The sequence below is a fragment of the Prunus mume genome, linkage group LG1 (genome assembly GCF_029339155.1).
Source record: "Prunus mume cultivar Tortuosa linkage group LG1, ASM2933915v1, whole genome shotgun sequence".
Taxonomy (NCBI): Eukaryota; Viridiplantae; Streptophyta; class Magnoliopsida; order Rosales; family Rosaceae; genus Prunus; species Prunus mume.
The window spans coordinates 22865047-22879507 of NC_142698.1; the positions used below are offsets into that span (position 1 = coordinate 22865047).

At 36.8% G+C, this 14461-nt stretch overlaps 3 protein-coding genes across 8 annotated transcripts; all 3 read right to left on the minus strand.

Moving 5' to 3' along the window:
* Window positions 1-1070: 1070 nt before the first annotated feature.
* Window positions 1071-2795, minus strand: LOC148921349 (uncharacterized). 2 transcript variants are annotated; one of them, XM_089055893.1, is made up of 5 exons: window positions 2637-2795; window positions 2179-2524; window positions 1936-2034; window positions 1561-1810; window positions 1071-1329 (listed from the first exon to the last, which is right to left on the minus strand). In XM_089055893.1, the coding sequence occupies exons 2-5, from the start codon at window positions 2455-2457 to the stop codon at window positions 1229-1231; spliced, it is 729 nt and encodes a 242-aa protein (XP_088912019.1). In that variant the 5' UTR covers window positions 2458-2524; window positions 2637-2795; the 3' UTR covers window positions 1071-1228. The 2 variants fall into 2 exon arrangements, with proteins under 2 accessions (XP_088912019.1, XP_088912047.1); XM_089055921.1 differs by having other exon boundaries at window positions 2642-2791.
* Window positions 2796-5237: 2442 nt separating this feature from the next.
* LOC103344474 (uncharacterized) lies at window positions 5238-7811 on the minus strand. Of its 2 annotated transcripts, none has more exons than XM_008248062.3 (6): window positions 7662-7811; window positions 7301-7501; window positions 7091-7165; window positions 6746-6971; window positions 5939-6089; window positions 5238-5828 (listed from the first exon to the last, which is right to left on the minus strand). In XM_008248062.3, the coding sequence occupies exons 2-6, from the start codon at window positions 7496-7498 to the stop codon at window positions 5681-5683; spliced, it is 798 nt and encodes a 265-aa protein (XP_008246284.3). In that variant the 5' UTR covers window positions 7499-7501; window positions 7662-7811; the 3' UTR covers window positions 5238-5680. The 2 variants fall into 2 exon arrangements, with proteins under 2 accessions (XP_008246284.3, XP_088909922.1); XM_089053796.1 differs by lacking the exon at window positions 7662-7811 and adding an exon at window positions 7589-7647.
* Window positions 7812-11003: 3192 nt separating this feature from the next.
* Window positions 11004-12995, minus strand: LOC103344498 (uncharacterized). Of its 4 annotated transcripts, none has more exons than XM_089041367.1 (6): window positions 12729-12995; window positions 12271-12616; window positions 12028-12126; window positions 11653-11902; window positions 11307-11456; window positions 11004-11177 (listed from the first exon to the last, which is right to left on the minus strand). In XM_089041367.1, exons 2-5 carry the CDS (start codon window positions 12547-12549, stop codon window positions 11356-11358), a joined length of 729 nt encoding a protein of 242 aa, XP_088897493.1. In that variant the 5' UTR covers window positions 12550-12616; window positions 12729-12995; the 3' UTR covers window positions 11004-11177; window positions 11307-11355. The 4 variants fall into 4 exon arrangements, with proteins under 4 accessions (XP_088897493.1, XP_088897497.1, XP_088897498.1 ...); XM_089041371.1 differs by having other exon boundaries at window positions 11004-11189; XM_089041372.1 differs by lacking the exon at window positions 11004-11177 and having other exon boundaries at window positions 11213-11456; window positions 12734-12994.
* Window positions 12996-14461: the final 1466 nt, after the last annotated feature.

A 14461-nucleotide genomic window follows, 5' to 3' on the forward strand; every position in this document is an offset into this window, starting at 1 on the left:
CTCACCTCACACTCTCTAATTTTGGCAAGTTCAAATCAATTACGGCATTCAAAAATTCTGGTATAAGTTGGACTGGAATTGGAATGTACCTTGAGTTTCTGAATTCAGAAATATGTTGAGATTTCACGCTTAAACCACATACAAGATAAATAAACAACATTATTTGTACTAATATATTAAGTTTTTTTGTTTTTTTTGGGGGAATTGCTCTCTTATTTTTGCCACCTTAAGTCAATCTTATTCTCAATCCCCTGTCTACTTTTTCTAGACTCTTCCATCTCCCCTCCCTCTCCTCCTCCTCCTCCTCTACTTTTTCTCATTTTTACGTGCGCGTTTTTGCCACCTAAAGTCTGTGTTGGCTAGATTGGTCTGTTTAGACCAGTTGGTGTAGTCTGTTTCTTGGGGCTTTGCCCCCTTACTTAATATTAAAAAAAAAAAAAAAGAGTGTTGGCTTGATGGATTTGAATAAAGAGAAAAGAAGTTCACGCTGTGCTAAATAAACTTGGTTTTGCAAAGGAAGTCTCTTTGGCAAATGCCTTTATAGATGTGTATTGTAAATGCGGAAGTGTATGTCATGCAATTTACATGAGGTTGGTTTGCAAATTGCAAGACATTTTATACGTTTGGGTTCATTTTTCTCACAGCTTACTTGACTATTGGATAAATTTAAGTTTTAAATTAATGAAATGGGTAAATTAAATCAAATCTCCCTAGACACGCACATCAAAATCTTCAATACTCATGTGGTTGAAATAAACGCGCTGACTGTCCAGAACAGTAACACCCCTACTAGAGCTCATAATCTGTTGATTCTTCCTTAAACCTAAAAGTGCCTCCATCAGAACACTCTGCTCAATTCTTTTCACCTGCACCCAAAGCTACTATGAACAGTAATTCCTCCTTTAAAAATGCTCTGAAAATAAGTAATCGAATTTTCAAAAAATTCCTGAAAATAAGTTAAGAAGATTGGCCACAATCTGAGCGGTACCACCCACCCTATCCTACCACCTATAGGCGGCCTCGTCGGGCAGTGGCTTATCTCTAAACATCCCCTCCCTCTTTAAAGTATATCCAAGACAAAATCTCAATCTTTACTAAAACGCAAAACTTAAACTGGTGCTCTGTCAACAATACAAAATAAAAAACTCATGATGAATATACACCATGAATATTCGTTTCAAGAATAAATATAAATATCAGCTCCCTGTCAAATTTATGCAGCTTAATATTATCGGAGAGGTGACATGCGTAGTAAGGTGCTTAGTATCTCTTCCTCAAGACAATTTCTGCTTGTCTTTCTTGGAATCTTCATCTTCATGTGCCTTTGGCCTGTGGAAATGACAATGAAACACTAATGCCAATCAGTGCGTTTGAAAGTACCATATATCATAAAAAAAAATGTGTAAGAAGAATTGCCATCTGCAAATTAATATATGGACCGAGCATGTTTCAAGGCACGGTGACAAATATCCAATCTAGACTTTAATGGACTTTTTAAAAATCTGAGAAATTAAATTTGTAAGGATTAATAATCAATATAGCATGGCATAATATAGTTACCTATGCACTCATACGGTCCTTCACAAGTTGTTGTAGGTCTTTTAAAAATTAGTTTTAACAAACTCCCGTTATCAACATTAAGAAGACCAAACAATCGTAGCACCGTTTCGCGGCTACGTACAAAAACCAATGCTTGGTAAACTTTAACCACACCCTCATCAACTGCCTCCATTTTGAAAAAATATGAGATTGAAGCACCAGAACATTTGTACCATGCCCTCAAAACTCTCACAAGCTGCAGTTTGGCATTCTAAAAGAGAACGGAGAACATTATGTAGAGTTCAAACAATTAAACATTAATACAAAAAAAACTACGATTAGTAAATATTAATTATTTTTTCAATAAATTGGAAGAGGTATATGATATGTTCAAACCTTTTCCTTGTTGTACTCTCTCACAGCGAAAATGGCAAGAGCTATGGTATTGGGATGATCCATAGAATACGGAGCTACACGATGATTACCTGCTAATCCCTAAAGTAGTGTTACAAGCACACGCAATAAGACAATAATTGAGTTAGAATGCCAAGTAAGACCATAAAAGTGAATTGCATACATACATGTACCAAAAGTAGAAATCATTTCAGCATTAGATGCAAAAGGTAATATCATACTTACACCGGCCCACTTAAAATATTCCAGATGCAGAACTGGCGGAGCTTTCTTATGGTGGTTACCAAAAAGAAAAGGATGGCGAGAGGAATAACCATAAGAAGGAGGCGGCTTTGAAATTGAAAACAAGACATCACGGTCAATATTGTAGTTGCTGACTACTGAGCTCCTAATTTGAAAGTCCCCAACCCTAACCATGTTTGCTACTGTTCTTCCTTTGCTGTGACAACATGAAGAGTATTTACTCCCCAACTTTCCAACCACAGACCGAATAGCTGTTGTCATATGCCTCTCCTCTTCTCCAACTCTATTATGCAATGCTAGATGAATCCCAAAACCCTAACCCCCAAACCTAAATCAAATCAAATCAAATTATAATGATATGAATGCAATTGAAGCATATATATATCTCACTAAATCAGCAGAGCGAAAATCAACCAAATTGAATTCGTGATGAAATATACCTGACCTACTCTACCAAGACAGAGAAGGGTGGCTGAGAGTCGAGGCTTGCTGTGAATTTCTCTCCTCTTCAATTCAACTTGGTCGGCTGTCAATAGTGGGATTGGGCTTGAGTGAGGGTCTCACTAGTTAATGGGCTTGGCCACACCGTGCTTTAAAACGTCATCATGCATGTTCGACAATTCTTATAAAACGTCATCGTGCATGTTCGACAAGGATTAGAAAACACTGCAAAATAACCCATATGATATGACCTCAAACTCATTCAACACAAATAACTGAAATCACAAAAATTAAGACTAATAGGGTACCATACACAAGGCGCGCATCCTGAAGGACGAAACGCGATCCGAAGGACGGAAATTCCAGCTCATGTCGTCGTCTCACTTTTTCCAAATCGCAGCGCCATCCCAGCTTGGAGGTCATCAATCAGAACTCACGGCATATCTATTGATCTGTAGTTCAAACTTACTAAACCGACTTATTTAAGTATCGGAGAACCTTTGTACCACACCGGTGCCCTAGGACTTACCGAACGTTTACTATCTGTTGGAAGTTTGAATTAAATTCAAGAACCTTTGTCCTACATTGATAGAAAGTAGAAAGAGTGATGTCCTTATAAGTGTGGAAGTGCCACACTTAGTAAATGGAAGTAGGCCAAATGGAAGCAATTTGGGCTTCAAAATCGATTTGGGCTTTGAATATTATATAAAAATATTTAATATTTAATAGTCAAAAAGATGGGCACTTGGGCACTTTCAGATTTAAAATTATTTTTTGGTTTCGAATTGATAATTTTTTATTAATTCGGATTAGTTTTATTAACTGTTTTCTAACAATTGTGACTCTTCTGATAAGGTTTCAAAGTTTATTTAAATCAAATAAGGCCTCATACGTTCAATACAGAAAAAGCATTCTACAAGCATTTCATATTGTCTGAGAGGAAAACAAACAACGTTCGCCAGATTCTAAGTCCGAGTGCTAGGGCTTAGAATACAGATAGTTGAATCCGAGGCGATCACCAGAGAACTTCAAGCACCAGAAGGGGTGAAATTACTGTCTTTAGGACATTGCATCAAATCTGCAAGCCTCTATCTCAAATTCAAGTCAGTTTCATTTATTGTTCATATATTGTATTCTGTGATACAGATTGTTATAAATTCTGTTTATATAATTGTTTTAATCACTCATTGATAATTGTTTTTTCTAACACTATCTGACAGGTATAACGCCCTACCGAGGACATAGCATACCGAAGGAAAAACAAATCACTAAGTTGAGCGGGAAAGTGCCGAACCATTTTTCTACGTCAACAACAATGACACCAATTACATGTCAATTAAACTTGTCGACAATTTTTCACTAAGTATTGACAACTTATTGCAAATGTGCAATTTGACGGGTGGTGTTTTGCATACAACTTATATATATATATATATATGTGTGTGTGTGTGTACTGGCCTTCTACCTGCCCTAGTGCTTAAGTGCTAGTGGTCCTAGTTTGAAGGTTGATACCATTTCCTCTACAAGACCCAAAAAATGTCTCTGTGTTAATGTGTTCTGATATAGTCTTATTGTGTGTGCTTGTTACACTGCTTGCACCGAATTTGGATAAAGATTAGAAGGTGGTCGTGGAAAAGTTAAATACGAAAACAAAATAGTTTTAACTTATTGTTCCAAAGTCGCTACTAGATGCTGCTTCAAATGAATGGTCGTGAAGAAGTGAAGAGAACTAATCCAGGAACCACCATGAAAATAAAGTGTGATTTAAATGGAAATGGTGCAGTGTATCAAAGACTTTATGTATGTTTATGAGAGTGTAAAAAGGGGTTCAAGGAAGGTTATAGGCCTCTAATTGGAATAGATGGTTGTCACTTGATGGCAGTGTATGAGGGACAAAATGTTGACAACCATTGGGATAGATGCTAAGAATGAGACATTGGTCATTCCTTATGTAGTGGTGGAGATAAAGACAAAACGCTCTTGGACTTGGTTCCTTGAATTGCTAGCTGCTAATTTTGATATTGTTAACTCACATGGGTGGGGATTTAAATCTGACAGGCAAAAAGGATTGTCTAGAGCATTTGAAGATAAGTTATAGTACTTAATGCTGAGCATCGTTTTTGTGCGAGGCATTTATTTAGTTACTACATAAAATTACTCAAAGGCAATACATTTAAAGACATCTACTGGGGTTGTGTCAAAGCCACTACAGTCTTGCAATATCATAAGAGAATGGCTATTATCTAAGTCTCCACAATAGTGGTCTAAATCCCACTTCAAAGTACATGTGAAATGTGACATGCTCATCAACAACCCTTATGAGACATTCAACAACACAATTTCAGATGCAACAGATAAGCCAATCATAACTTTGGTAGAGATTATAAAATGCCTACTAATGAGTAGAATAGGATTCAGGATGATGGAATTCGCATTATGGTATATACCCTAGCATTTTTAACAAACTACAAACCAAAAAGGTTCAGTCTGGGCAATGCACTATAATGTGGTCAGGAGGCTCTAAGTATCAAGTGGATGGTAACAAAGGGAATCAATATGCGGTGGACTTAGACAAACACACATTCTCAGGAAGAATCATATGATCTACGGAATCTCATAGCCACAAATTTTCTTTTATTTATCAGACATTGGACTTTCAATAAACAATCAAAATCTTCCTAATGCTGCTACTATCTTTCACCTATGTACTTACACGAGCCACCTTTATGGGTTTAGGAGTTGCATAACTCTCACATACACCACCTTTCACATTTCTGAACACACTAATTTCAACTTCCGCAAGCTGCAGCTAAGCATCTCGAAAGAATAAAAAATAACACAATTTTAAATATTTTGGCCATTCAGGTTGCAGAAAACCATACACATGGATAGTTTTCGAGATAGATGGTAGTGGGCTTCTCTCTTGTTGAACCAGCAATGCCTTCATCAACACATTTACTAGACAGAGAAATAAATATGATACCAGACACCTAAAGACCAGCAAAATTAGGTTCTACAAATAGCATTTTCAATTCTAAATGATTCAACCTCTAAAGCCCTCATTGTTCCTCTTTCCTCTAGCCTTCTCAAACTTCCTTCTCTTTGACCGGACATAAGGTTTGGTGTACTTTTGAGGTACACCGGGAGCTGGACCGAAGTGTTTCGCCACTTCACATGCATTCGTTCGACCTCTGAGGAATCCAGATCCAAAATCAAACACATAAGGTTTTTTTTAAAAAAAATTACCTGAACTGTGGAAACCCAAAAATAAGACGACAACAAACATAACTGATATGAATACCTGCGTTTTGGAGTGGTGGTTTCCTCTTTGTGTCCCGGGTTTGTGTATGAGAGATGAGGGAGGGCTGAAGGAGGCAGCAGAGAGAGGTTTCCTTTTCGCATACCAAATGATAACTGCTCTCGAGCCTTAGCATTTGCATCAAAAAAGTTGTCTGTTTCAAGCAAAAAATTCGATTCATTCTTCAATATGCAACATTCTCACGTTTTCGGGTTTGTCATCCAAAAGAACTACTTCATATGCATAATTAGGAATATCATTAGCAGACTAACCCCACCAACTCCGCATTGAGTTTTGATCACGACTCTCTAATTATTAAGTCTTACCTCATAGATCATATTTGCAACAAAATCACAAAAATCATAAAATATATAACTATTTGATTGGAAGGTAATCATTTTAATATCAATCGAGAAAACCATGTTCGCAATTATTTCATTGCAACTAGATGCTTACGATTTGGCTAATTTTTTTTTTCAAGGATGATCTATAAGTAAAGACTTGAAAAATCAACAATAAAAGAAAAACCATTAATAGTCACTGAAATTAGTTGCATAGGATGAGGTGGCTAAAGGGCAACATCAGTGGCTAATAGCTAACAGCCACAGTTATTGGTGACCATTGTGATATTAGACACTAATAGTACCTCTAGCCACTCTGTACCACTGATGTCAGTGGCTACTAATGCTTTTTCTTGTAGTGACGGTTTGTATAGTTAAACTACAATAACAAGTGAGTCCTGGAATGATCACATTACTAATACTAAATTCTTAAGGATATTGTGAAAGCAGCATGCCATAATTATAGTACCTAGGTGATGATATAATCTTATAGGTTTTTTATTATCAACGAGAAGACAAAAGTCTTCCAACCACAAGCCATCCCTGGAATTAACTGACACTGTTACTTCGAAATATCTCATCACATCGGCATCAACTGCCTCCAGCAGTAGATCATAGTCAGAATCATGTCGTGGCAAGCCAACATCTTTCCATGCTAACACCCTCAGCACTCTCACAGACTGCAGTTGGATATTCTACAAGAGATGCCAAATCATTATACAGATATCAAACGTGTCAATAATAATCCACAAAACTTGCATATATTGTAGTAATGCATCTGTACTAAAGAAAAAAGGGCAAAAAAAAATGAAACCCTTTTCTTCCTCAACTCTTCAATGGCGAAACGAACAGGTCCTAGTCCTCCAAAATCCAAATGACAATAAACTGGCTGTGAATAATCACGAGTCTATCAACACTTGATATTTGAATTGAATTGCAATGAAAGTGAAAGCCATAACATAATTATTGAATTGCAATGAAAGTGAAGGCCATAACATAATTAATACACACACGCATGACGCACCTCTTTCATAAGCGATCCAAGAAGAAAAGGGTTGCTTTTTTTATCCGCTTTGTTTTGATCATGGACGACCCCATAATAATCAAAAGGGTGATGAGGAGAGGAACAAACAGTAGGAGAACTCCCAACCATGATAAGTCTTCCATTGTTGGGAATAAATCTACTCCTACCCAGCTTTCCAAGCACAGAACGAACAGCCATAACCTGGGCATCAATGAAATCACACTAATTAATAAGCCATATATATAGCTAGAAAATCTAAAAATACAAATAATAGAAACGATTATCAACCCATCTTCCTGGCCGTTCGAACCATTGCCCATGGCCTCTAACAAAACCAAAAAGGGAGTTTCTTTGTACCTACCTGCCTCGGAAACAGAGAAAAGGAGCGTGTGGCCGTGAACTTAATTAACGCCTAAACCCTAAAGAGAAAGGTCTCTCATCGCCGCTTCATGCATTCTGAAAACAAAATACCGTTTTATCTACTGTATGCCCAAGGCCATTAACGAGAGCCCTCACTGGTATTTTGAACAAAATACAAGCCCAATCAGAATAAAAGGAAGAGAAGATAAGCCCCATTGAAACTTGACGTGGGAGTGGGTATTTTGATAAATTTAACAATTTAAAATTCAAATTAAATATAAAAATGTTTGAAATTATTTTAAATAGGTATAAAAAAAAAAGGATATAAATATTGAGTTTTTTTATTTAAACCTCATACTTTTCTTTGTTCACCCCAATACTTAAATCATTAAGCTCTTAAGTTTTATTATTGAGTTAAAAGACAAAAAAAGTCATCCACTTATTATTGTGTTTAAACCCCGTAACTTTCTTTGGTTTCTTATTGCTCAAATTAAGAACATAATTCACTGCTATCAACAACAAAAAAACAAAAACCATTGCTTGCAAAGTCCAGGCAATCATCGAGCTCTCGCATGACTGCTCTTCATTTGTCATTCATGAAGACATAAAGATAACCACTTGTAATTCTATCGCCATTATCTTCTTGACACTGAGTAATCTTTTTATTTGTCTTTTCTGAATTTATAATTGTTTCCCTGACGTTGTTGTTATCTGGGTTATTTATTATTCTTTTTGGTATTTATTTGAAAGGATCCTCAGTAGTTGGTGCAATATTTCTTCAAGTTTTGGTTACATTTTCCTTTTCTTTGGGGTTCTTATCATCTGGGTTCTTGGTGATTGTTAATTGTATTTGTGCAAATGGGTTTTTAGAGGTGACATTAAGTATTTTTTTATTTTTTCTTGTTGCATTAGTTTTTAGTTTATTTATGATCTTAAGGGATTCTAGTAATTACTAACTTAGGTGCTTAAATCCATAGTGTTAATTATGCAATTTGTTTTCATTTGGTTCTGGACAACTAAGATAAAACTTTGGCGGCTTGAGCCTAGTGTGGTTGTGGAAATTGATGGAACCCCAAGAAAGGAATGAGGAGAGCCGTTTCAGAAGAGATGGACCAAGAAAAGACTGAGGTGCCTAAAACTCTTGCAGCACCAAACACTCGGAGTAAGGCTCCGATTGCTTCTGCTCGACATAACACCACACAGAAGGAGAAAGTGGGGTGAGGGGTGAGGTTAATGAGTTTTATTTATTTATTGTTTTTTCTCATGGGTGTGTGTTTAGGGGTAGTTTGGGAAGACAATGGGGTTTACTTAGAAATTATGAAATTTTGAATTAGAAGTTGGGGTGAACAAAGAGAAGTGCGGGGTTTAAATAGAAAAAATCAAAATATCTCCTCTTTTTTTCTTTTTGTTTTCCCTTCAATCGTCAGCCCCACCACCTTTTCCCTCATCTCAACCAGCCCCACCGCCAATCAACCCCCACCTTCCCATCCCCATTCCTCTGTCAAAAGAAAGGTACCAAAAAAATCCAGCAACCATCTCTCTCTCTCTCTCTCTCTCTCTCTCTCTCCAGTAGTCAAAACCCAACTCGCCTCTACCCTTTGTCTTCGCCGCTGTCTCCTCCTTCGCTCTTCGACATCATCAAATCCTAACCAACAATTCACCCTTTGTCTCTCACCTCCCAATTGTCTCTCTTTCTTTGGCAGCCACCAATGGAGATTTGGACTACCACATATATGAAATTTGAAGTCAATTTAGTGATTTTGTTTGTGGGTTTTGAGCCTTTTGACAACTGGGGGGTAGCGGTTGACTAGAGAGAGAGAGAGAGAAGGGAGAATTTGGGGTGGGTTTTCTTTAGGTGTGTGTTGTTTGGGCGGTGAGGCTGGTTGAGATGAGGGAGAAGGTGGTGGGGGGTGATGATTAGGGAGAAGAAAAAAAAGGAGACATTTTTATCTTTATTTTTTTACATCTTTTAGATAATTTCAATCATTTTTTTTATATTTAATTTGAATTTTTTAATTTCTATTAGTTAAATTTACCAAAATATTCATGCCACTTCAACAAATTTAACGGTTTTTACCTGAAAACTAACAGAATAGGGTAACCTTGGTCATTTAAAAGAAGTTAAGGAGGGAGATTGAGTCATTTGAAATGTCATAGGGCAATTGAGACTATTTGAAAACTACATGGGGCATTTCAACAAATAAGCCTTAAAATTTTGTGTTGGCAGACATTCAATATTTCCCATGTTGGTTTTGATATTAATTTAGGCTTATTTACACCAATACCTCTTGAAACTACAGTCAAATCTCACATTGCCCTCCAAAACGTAAAGTGGCCCACTTACCCCGCTTGACCATGGATTGGTGACTCACTTTGCCCCCTGCCGTTAACTCTGTCCAAAAGTCTGTTAACTATAATGATGTGGCAAGGGTATCTTTGTAATTTCATACACATAGATCATTATCCACCAATTAAAGGAATGACGTGGCAAGTAGAGCTCCCCTCCACATATATAAGAAAATAATAAATATCCAAACCCCCCAAAATCAATTTCTTTTTTAAAGATTATTATAGTCATAAATAGTTTTTAACCAATACATAGATCCGTCCTTGCATTGACAAGCTCGAAAACCATTGTGTTCGTTGCTTCCCAACATCCTAACCACCCTTGTGTCATGAGCAGACGACCACCATGACGCGCCTCTTCATCAAGCCTTGGTTTAACTTCCCATGATGCCCCATTTGGATAATCAAGCCTCACCTCACACTCTCTAATTTTGATAAGTTCAAATCAATTCCGACATTCAAAAATTCCGGTATAAGTTGGATTTGAATTGGAATGTACCTTGAGCTTCTGAATTCAGAAATATATTGGGATTTCACGCTTAATCCACATACAAGATAAATAAACAACATTATTTGTACTAAAGATTTCGGCTTTCACCCAAAAATATTAAGTTTTTTTGGGAAATTGCTCTTTTATTGACAAACAAAAAAAGTCAATCTTATTCTCAATCCCGTCTCTACTTTTTCTAGACTCTTCCATCTCCCCTCCCTCTCCTCCTCCTCCTCTACTTTTTCTCATTTTTATGTGCTCATTTTTGCCACCTAAAAGTCTGTTGGCTTGATGGATTTGAATAAAGAGAAAAGAAGTTCACGCTGTGCTAAATAAACTTGGTTTTGCAAAGGAAGTCTCTTTGGCAAATGCCTTTATAGATGTGTATTGTAAATGCGGAAGTGTATGCCATGCAATTTACATGAGTTTGGTTTGCAAATTGCAAGACATTTTATACGTTTGGGTTCATTTTTCTCACAGCTTACTTGACTATTGGATAAATTTAAGTTTTAAAATTAATGAAATGGTTAAATTAATCCTCAATACTCGTGCGGTTGAAATAAACGCATTGACTGTCCAGCAAGGGCCTACGGTAACACCCCGTCTAGAGCTCATAATTTGTTGATTCTTCCTTAAACCTAAAAGTGCCTCCATCAGAACACTCTGCTCAATTTTTTTCACCTGCAACCAAAGCTGTTATGAACAGTAACTCCTCCTTTAAAAATGCTCTGAAAATAAATAATCGAATTTTCAAAAAATTCCCGAAAATAAGTTAAGAAGATTAGCCACAATCTGAGATGTACCACCCACCCTATCCTACCAAAATATCAGCTCCCTGTCAAATCTATGCAGCTTAATATTATCGGAGAGGTGACATGTGTAGTAAGGTGCTTAGTGTCTCTTCCTCAAGACAATTTCTGCTTGTCTTTCTTGGAATCTTCATCTTCATGTACCTTTGGGCTGTGGAAATGACAATGAAACACTCATGCCAATCAGTGCATTTGAAAGTACCATATATCATGAAGAAAAATGTGTAAGAAGAATTGCCATCTGCAAATTAATATATCCAATCTAGACTTTAATGGACTTTTTAAAAATCTGAGAAATTAAATTTGTAAGGATTAATAATCAATATAGAATGGCATAATATAGTTACCTATGCACGCAGATAGTCCTTCATAAGGTTTTGTAGGTCCTTTAACAATTAGTTTTAACAAACTCCCGTTATCAACATTAAGAAGACCAAACAATCTTAGCTCCCTTTCGCAGCTACGTGAAAAAACCAATGCTTGGAAAACTTTAACCACACCCTTATCAACTGCCTCCATTGTAAAAAAATATGAGATCGAAGCACCAGAACATTTGTACCATGCCCTCAAAACTCTCACAAGCCGCAGTTTGGCATTCTAAAAGAGAACGGAGAACATTATGTAGAGTTCAAACAATTAAACATTAATACAAAAAAAACTACGATTAGTAAATATTAATTATTTTTTCAATAAATTGGAAGAGGTATATGATATGTTCAAACCTTTTCCTTGTTGTACTCTCTCACAGCGAAAATGGCAAGAGCTATGGTATTGGGATTATCCATAGAATACGGAGCTACACGATGATTACCTGCTAATCCCTAAAGTAGTGTTACAAGCACACGCAATAAGACAATAATTGAGTTAGAATGCCAAGTAAGACCATAAAAGTGAATTGCATACATACATGTACCAAAAGTAGAAATCATTTCAGCATTAGATGCAAAAGGTAATATCATACTTACACCGGCCCACTTAAAATATTCCAGATGCAGAACTGGCGGAGCTTTCTTATGGTGGTTACCAAAAAGAAAAGGATGGCGAGAGGAATAACCATAAGAAGGAGGCGGCTTTGAAATTGAAAACAAGACATCACGGTCAATATTGTAGTTGCTGACTACTGAGCTCCTAATTTGAAAGTCCCCAACCCTAACCATGTTTGCTACTGTTCTTCCTTTGCTGTGACAACATGAAGAGTATTTACTCCCCAACTTTCCAACCACAGACCGAATAGCTGTTGTCATATGCCTCTCCTCTTCTCCAACTCTATTATGCAATGCTAGATGAATCCCAAAACCCTAACCCCCAAACCTAAATCAAATCAAATCAAATTATAATGATATGAATGCAATTGAAGCATATATATATCTCACTAAATCAGCAGAGCGAAAATCAACCAAATTGAATTCTTGATGAAATATACCTGACCTACTCTACCAAGACAGAGAAGGGTGGCTGAGAGTCGAGGCTTGCTGTGAATTTCTCTCCTCTTCAATTCAACTTGGTCGGCTGTCAATAGTGGGATTGGGCTTGAGTGAGGGTCTCACTAGTTAATGGGCTTGGCCACACCGTGCTTTAAAACGTCATCGTGCATGTTCGACAATTCTTATAAAACACTAGTCTTTTGATACTTGTCGACAAGGATTAGAAAACACTGCACAATAACTGAAATCACAAAAATTAAGACTAATAACTGAACCCTAAGCTGTGATTATTTACTTGGCCACGTCACCTTGAAAGCATTGGCTTATCGGAGAAGCCATTTTGGCTAAAATATATAGTCTGACTAGTGTAGTGTGTTAAACACACCTTGGGTAGAGAGAAGAAAAAGTACATATCGTGGGTTATTATAAAGAGTGAGAGACTTTGAGACACTAAGAGCATGTCGTCTGCTGCACCAAACCTGGGCAAAAGGCCCCCTTGGCAGCCCATTCTAGCTCCAGCGTGCAACAATGAGCCCGGGCAAATGGTGGGTTCCACTAGCTGGGCAAGCCCACGAGCTAATCCTGTATGGGCTATTGCCCTCAAACCGCCGACGGTGACTGATTTTCAAATTTTTTATCACCATTGACGCTGACCCACCAACCCACATAGCCCAACGGTTATAAGCCATGTGGCTTCGCCAAGCCTCCGATCAAAAAATCTTGCTCAATCCAACGACTGTCCAATTTTTAGCTTAAAAAAATTGAATAAAATATCAACAAAAAATTTAAAAATATCAAAAAATTCTGGAAATTTTTTCTATAAATACCTACCAATATTATTCACTTTTCATACCAAATCTTCATACAAATTCATCTCATTCCAATATTTTTCACTTTCCACACCAAATTTTCTACTACAAAATTTCATTTGTGCAAAAATACAAATGGCCTCTTCCATCGAAACCAGAGGGTCATGGACAAACGTTCGAAGAGGTCAAAATCTTGGCGATGAGGTAAAAAAATTTTTTTTGCCGTTTTATTCAATTTAATGTCATTTTTTTAAATATATATTTCTTGCATTTCCAATTTCCTTTTTAAAAAAAATAGATTATTCAAGGGAAAACAAAAAAGAGGAAAACCATTACACATGGCTCCTCAAGTGAACAATGCCCGCAGTCGGTTCCAGTGGTGCGTTCCATGTCGGAAATAATGGCACTATTACGTCCTCCGAAGGAAAATACTCCCCTACGTCGTGATCCGGTGGAATCGCCTTCGCCAATGACGGAGTTGTCCTTGTATTCCATTATATCGGACTATGAGAACCAAGAATATTTCAATTGTATGATGAGTGAGTAGGTATTTCAATTGTATGATGAGTGAGATGCGAATTTTATAATAAATATGGACACGTGGCAACCGAAAATTTTATCCAAAAATTTTATTTGAAAATTTTATCCATAAAATGTTATCTTAAATTTTTTTTGAGAATTTTATAATAAATAGTGACACGTGACAACCGAAAATATAATCTAAAAAGCTTATCAAAATTAATAGTTTAAGTATAAAAAAAATAGAAAATAAAGTAAAATGAATTGTATTTGCCTTAGACTTGCCCCAGACTTAGCCCTCATGGGTGGAACCACAAATGGCAAGGCTGACATTATTCACATAAATACTAGCAGCCCTTGCTTGCCCTTGCCCTAGACTTAGCCCTTATGGGTGGAGATGCTCT

What these genes read in the sequence shown, in the direction of transcription:
- LOC148921349 (XM_089055893.1), bottom strand. Translation starts at nt 2,457, where the DNA reads ATGACAACAGCTATTCGGTCTGTGGTTGGAAAGTTGGGGAGTAAATAC. An exon ending in GAGAGTACAACAAGGAAAAG is followed by an intron (nt 1,811 to 1,935) that starts GTTTGAACATAT and finishes GTTCTCTTTTAG; the next exon opens with AATGCCAAACTGCAGCTTGT. An exon ending in AGGACCGTATGAGTGCATAG is followed by an intron (nt 1,330 to 1,560) that starts GTAACTATATTA and finishes TCATTTCCACAG; the next exon opens with GCCAAAGGCACATGAAGATG.
- LOC103344474 (XM_008248062.3), bottom strand. Translation starts at nt 7,498, where the DNA reads ATGGCTGTTCGTTCTGTGCTTGGAAAGCTGGGTAGGAGTAGATTTATT. An exon ending in AAGATTATATCATCACCTAG is followed by an intron (nt 6,090 to 6,745) that starts GTACTATAATTA and finishes TGCTTGAAACAG; the next exon opens with ACAACTTTTTTGATGCAAAT. An exon ending in ACCACCACTCCAAAACGCAG is followed by an intron (nt 5,829 to 5,938) that starts GTATTCATATCA and finishes TGGATTCCTCAG; the next exon opens with AGGTCGAACGAATGCATGTG.
- LOC103344498 (XM_089041367.1), bottom strand. Translation starts at nt 12,549, where the DNA reads ATGACAACAGCTATTCGGTCTGTGGTTGGAAAGTTGGGGAGTAAATAC. An exon ending in GAGAGTACAACAAGGAAAAG is followed by an intron (nt 11,903 to 12,027) that starts GTTTGAACATAT and finishes GTTCTCTTTTAG; the next exon opens with AATGCCAAACTGCGGCTTGT. An exon ending in AGGACTATCTGCGTGCATAG is followed by an intron (nt 11,457 to 11,652) that starts GTAACTATATTA and finishes TCATTTCCACAG; the next exon opens with CCCAAAGGTACATGAAGATG.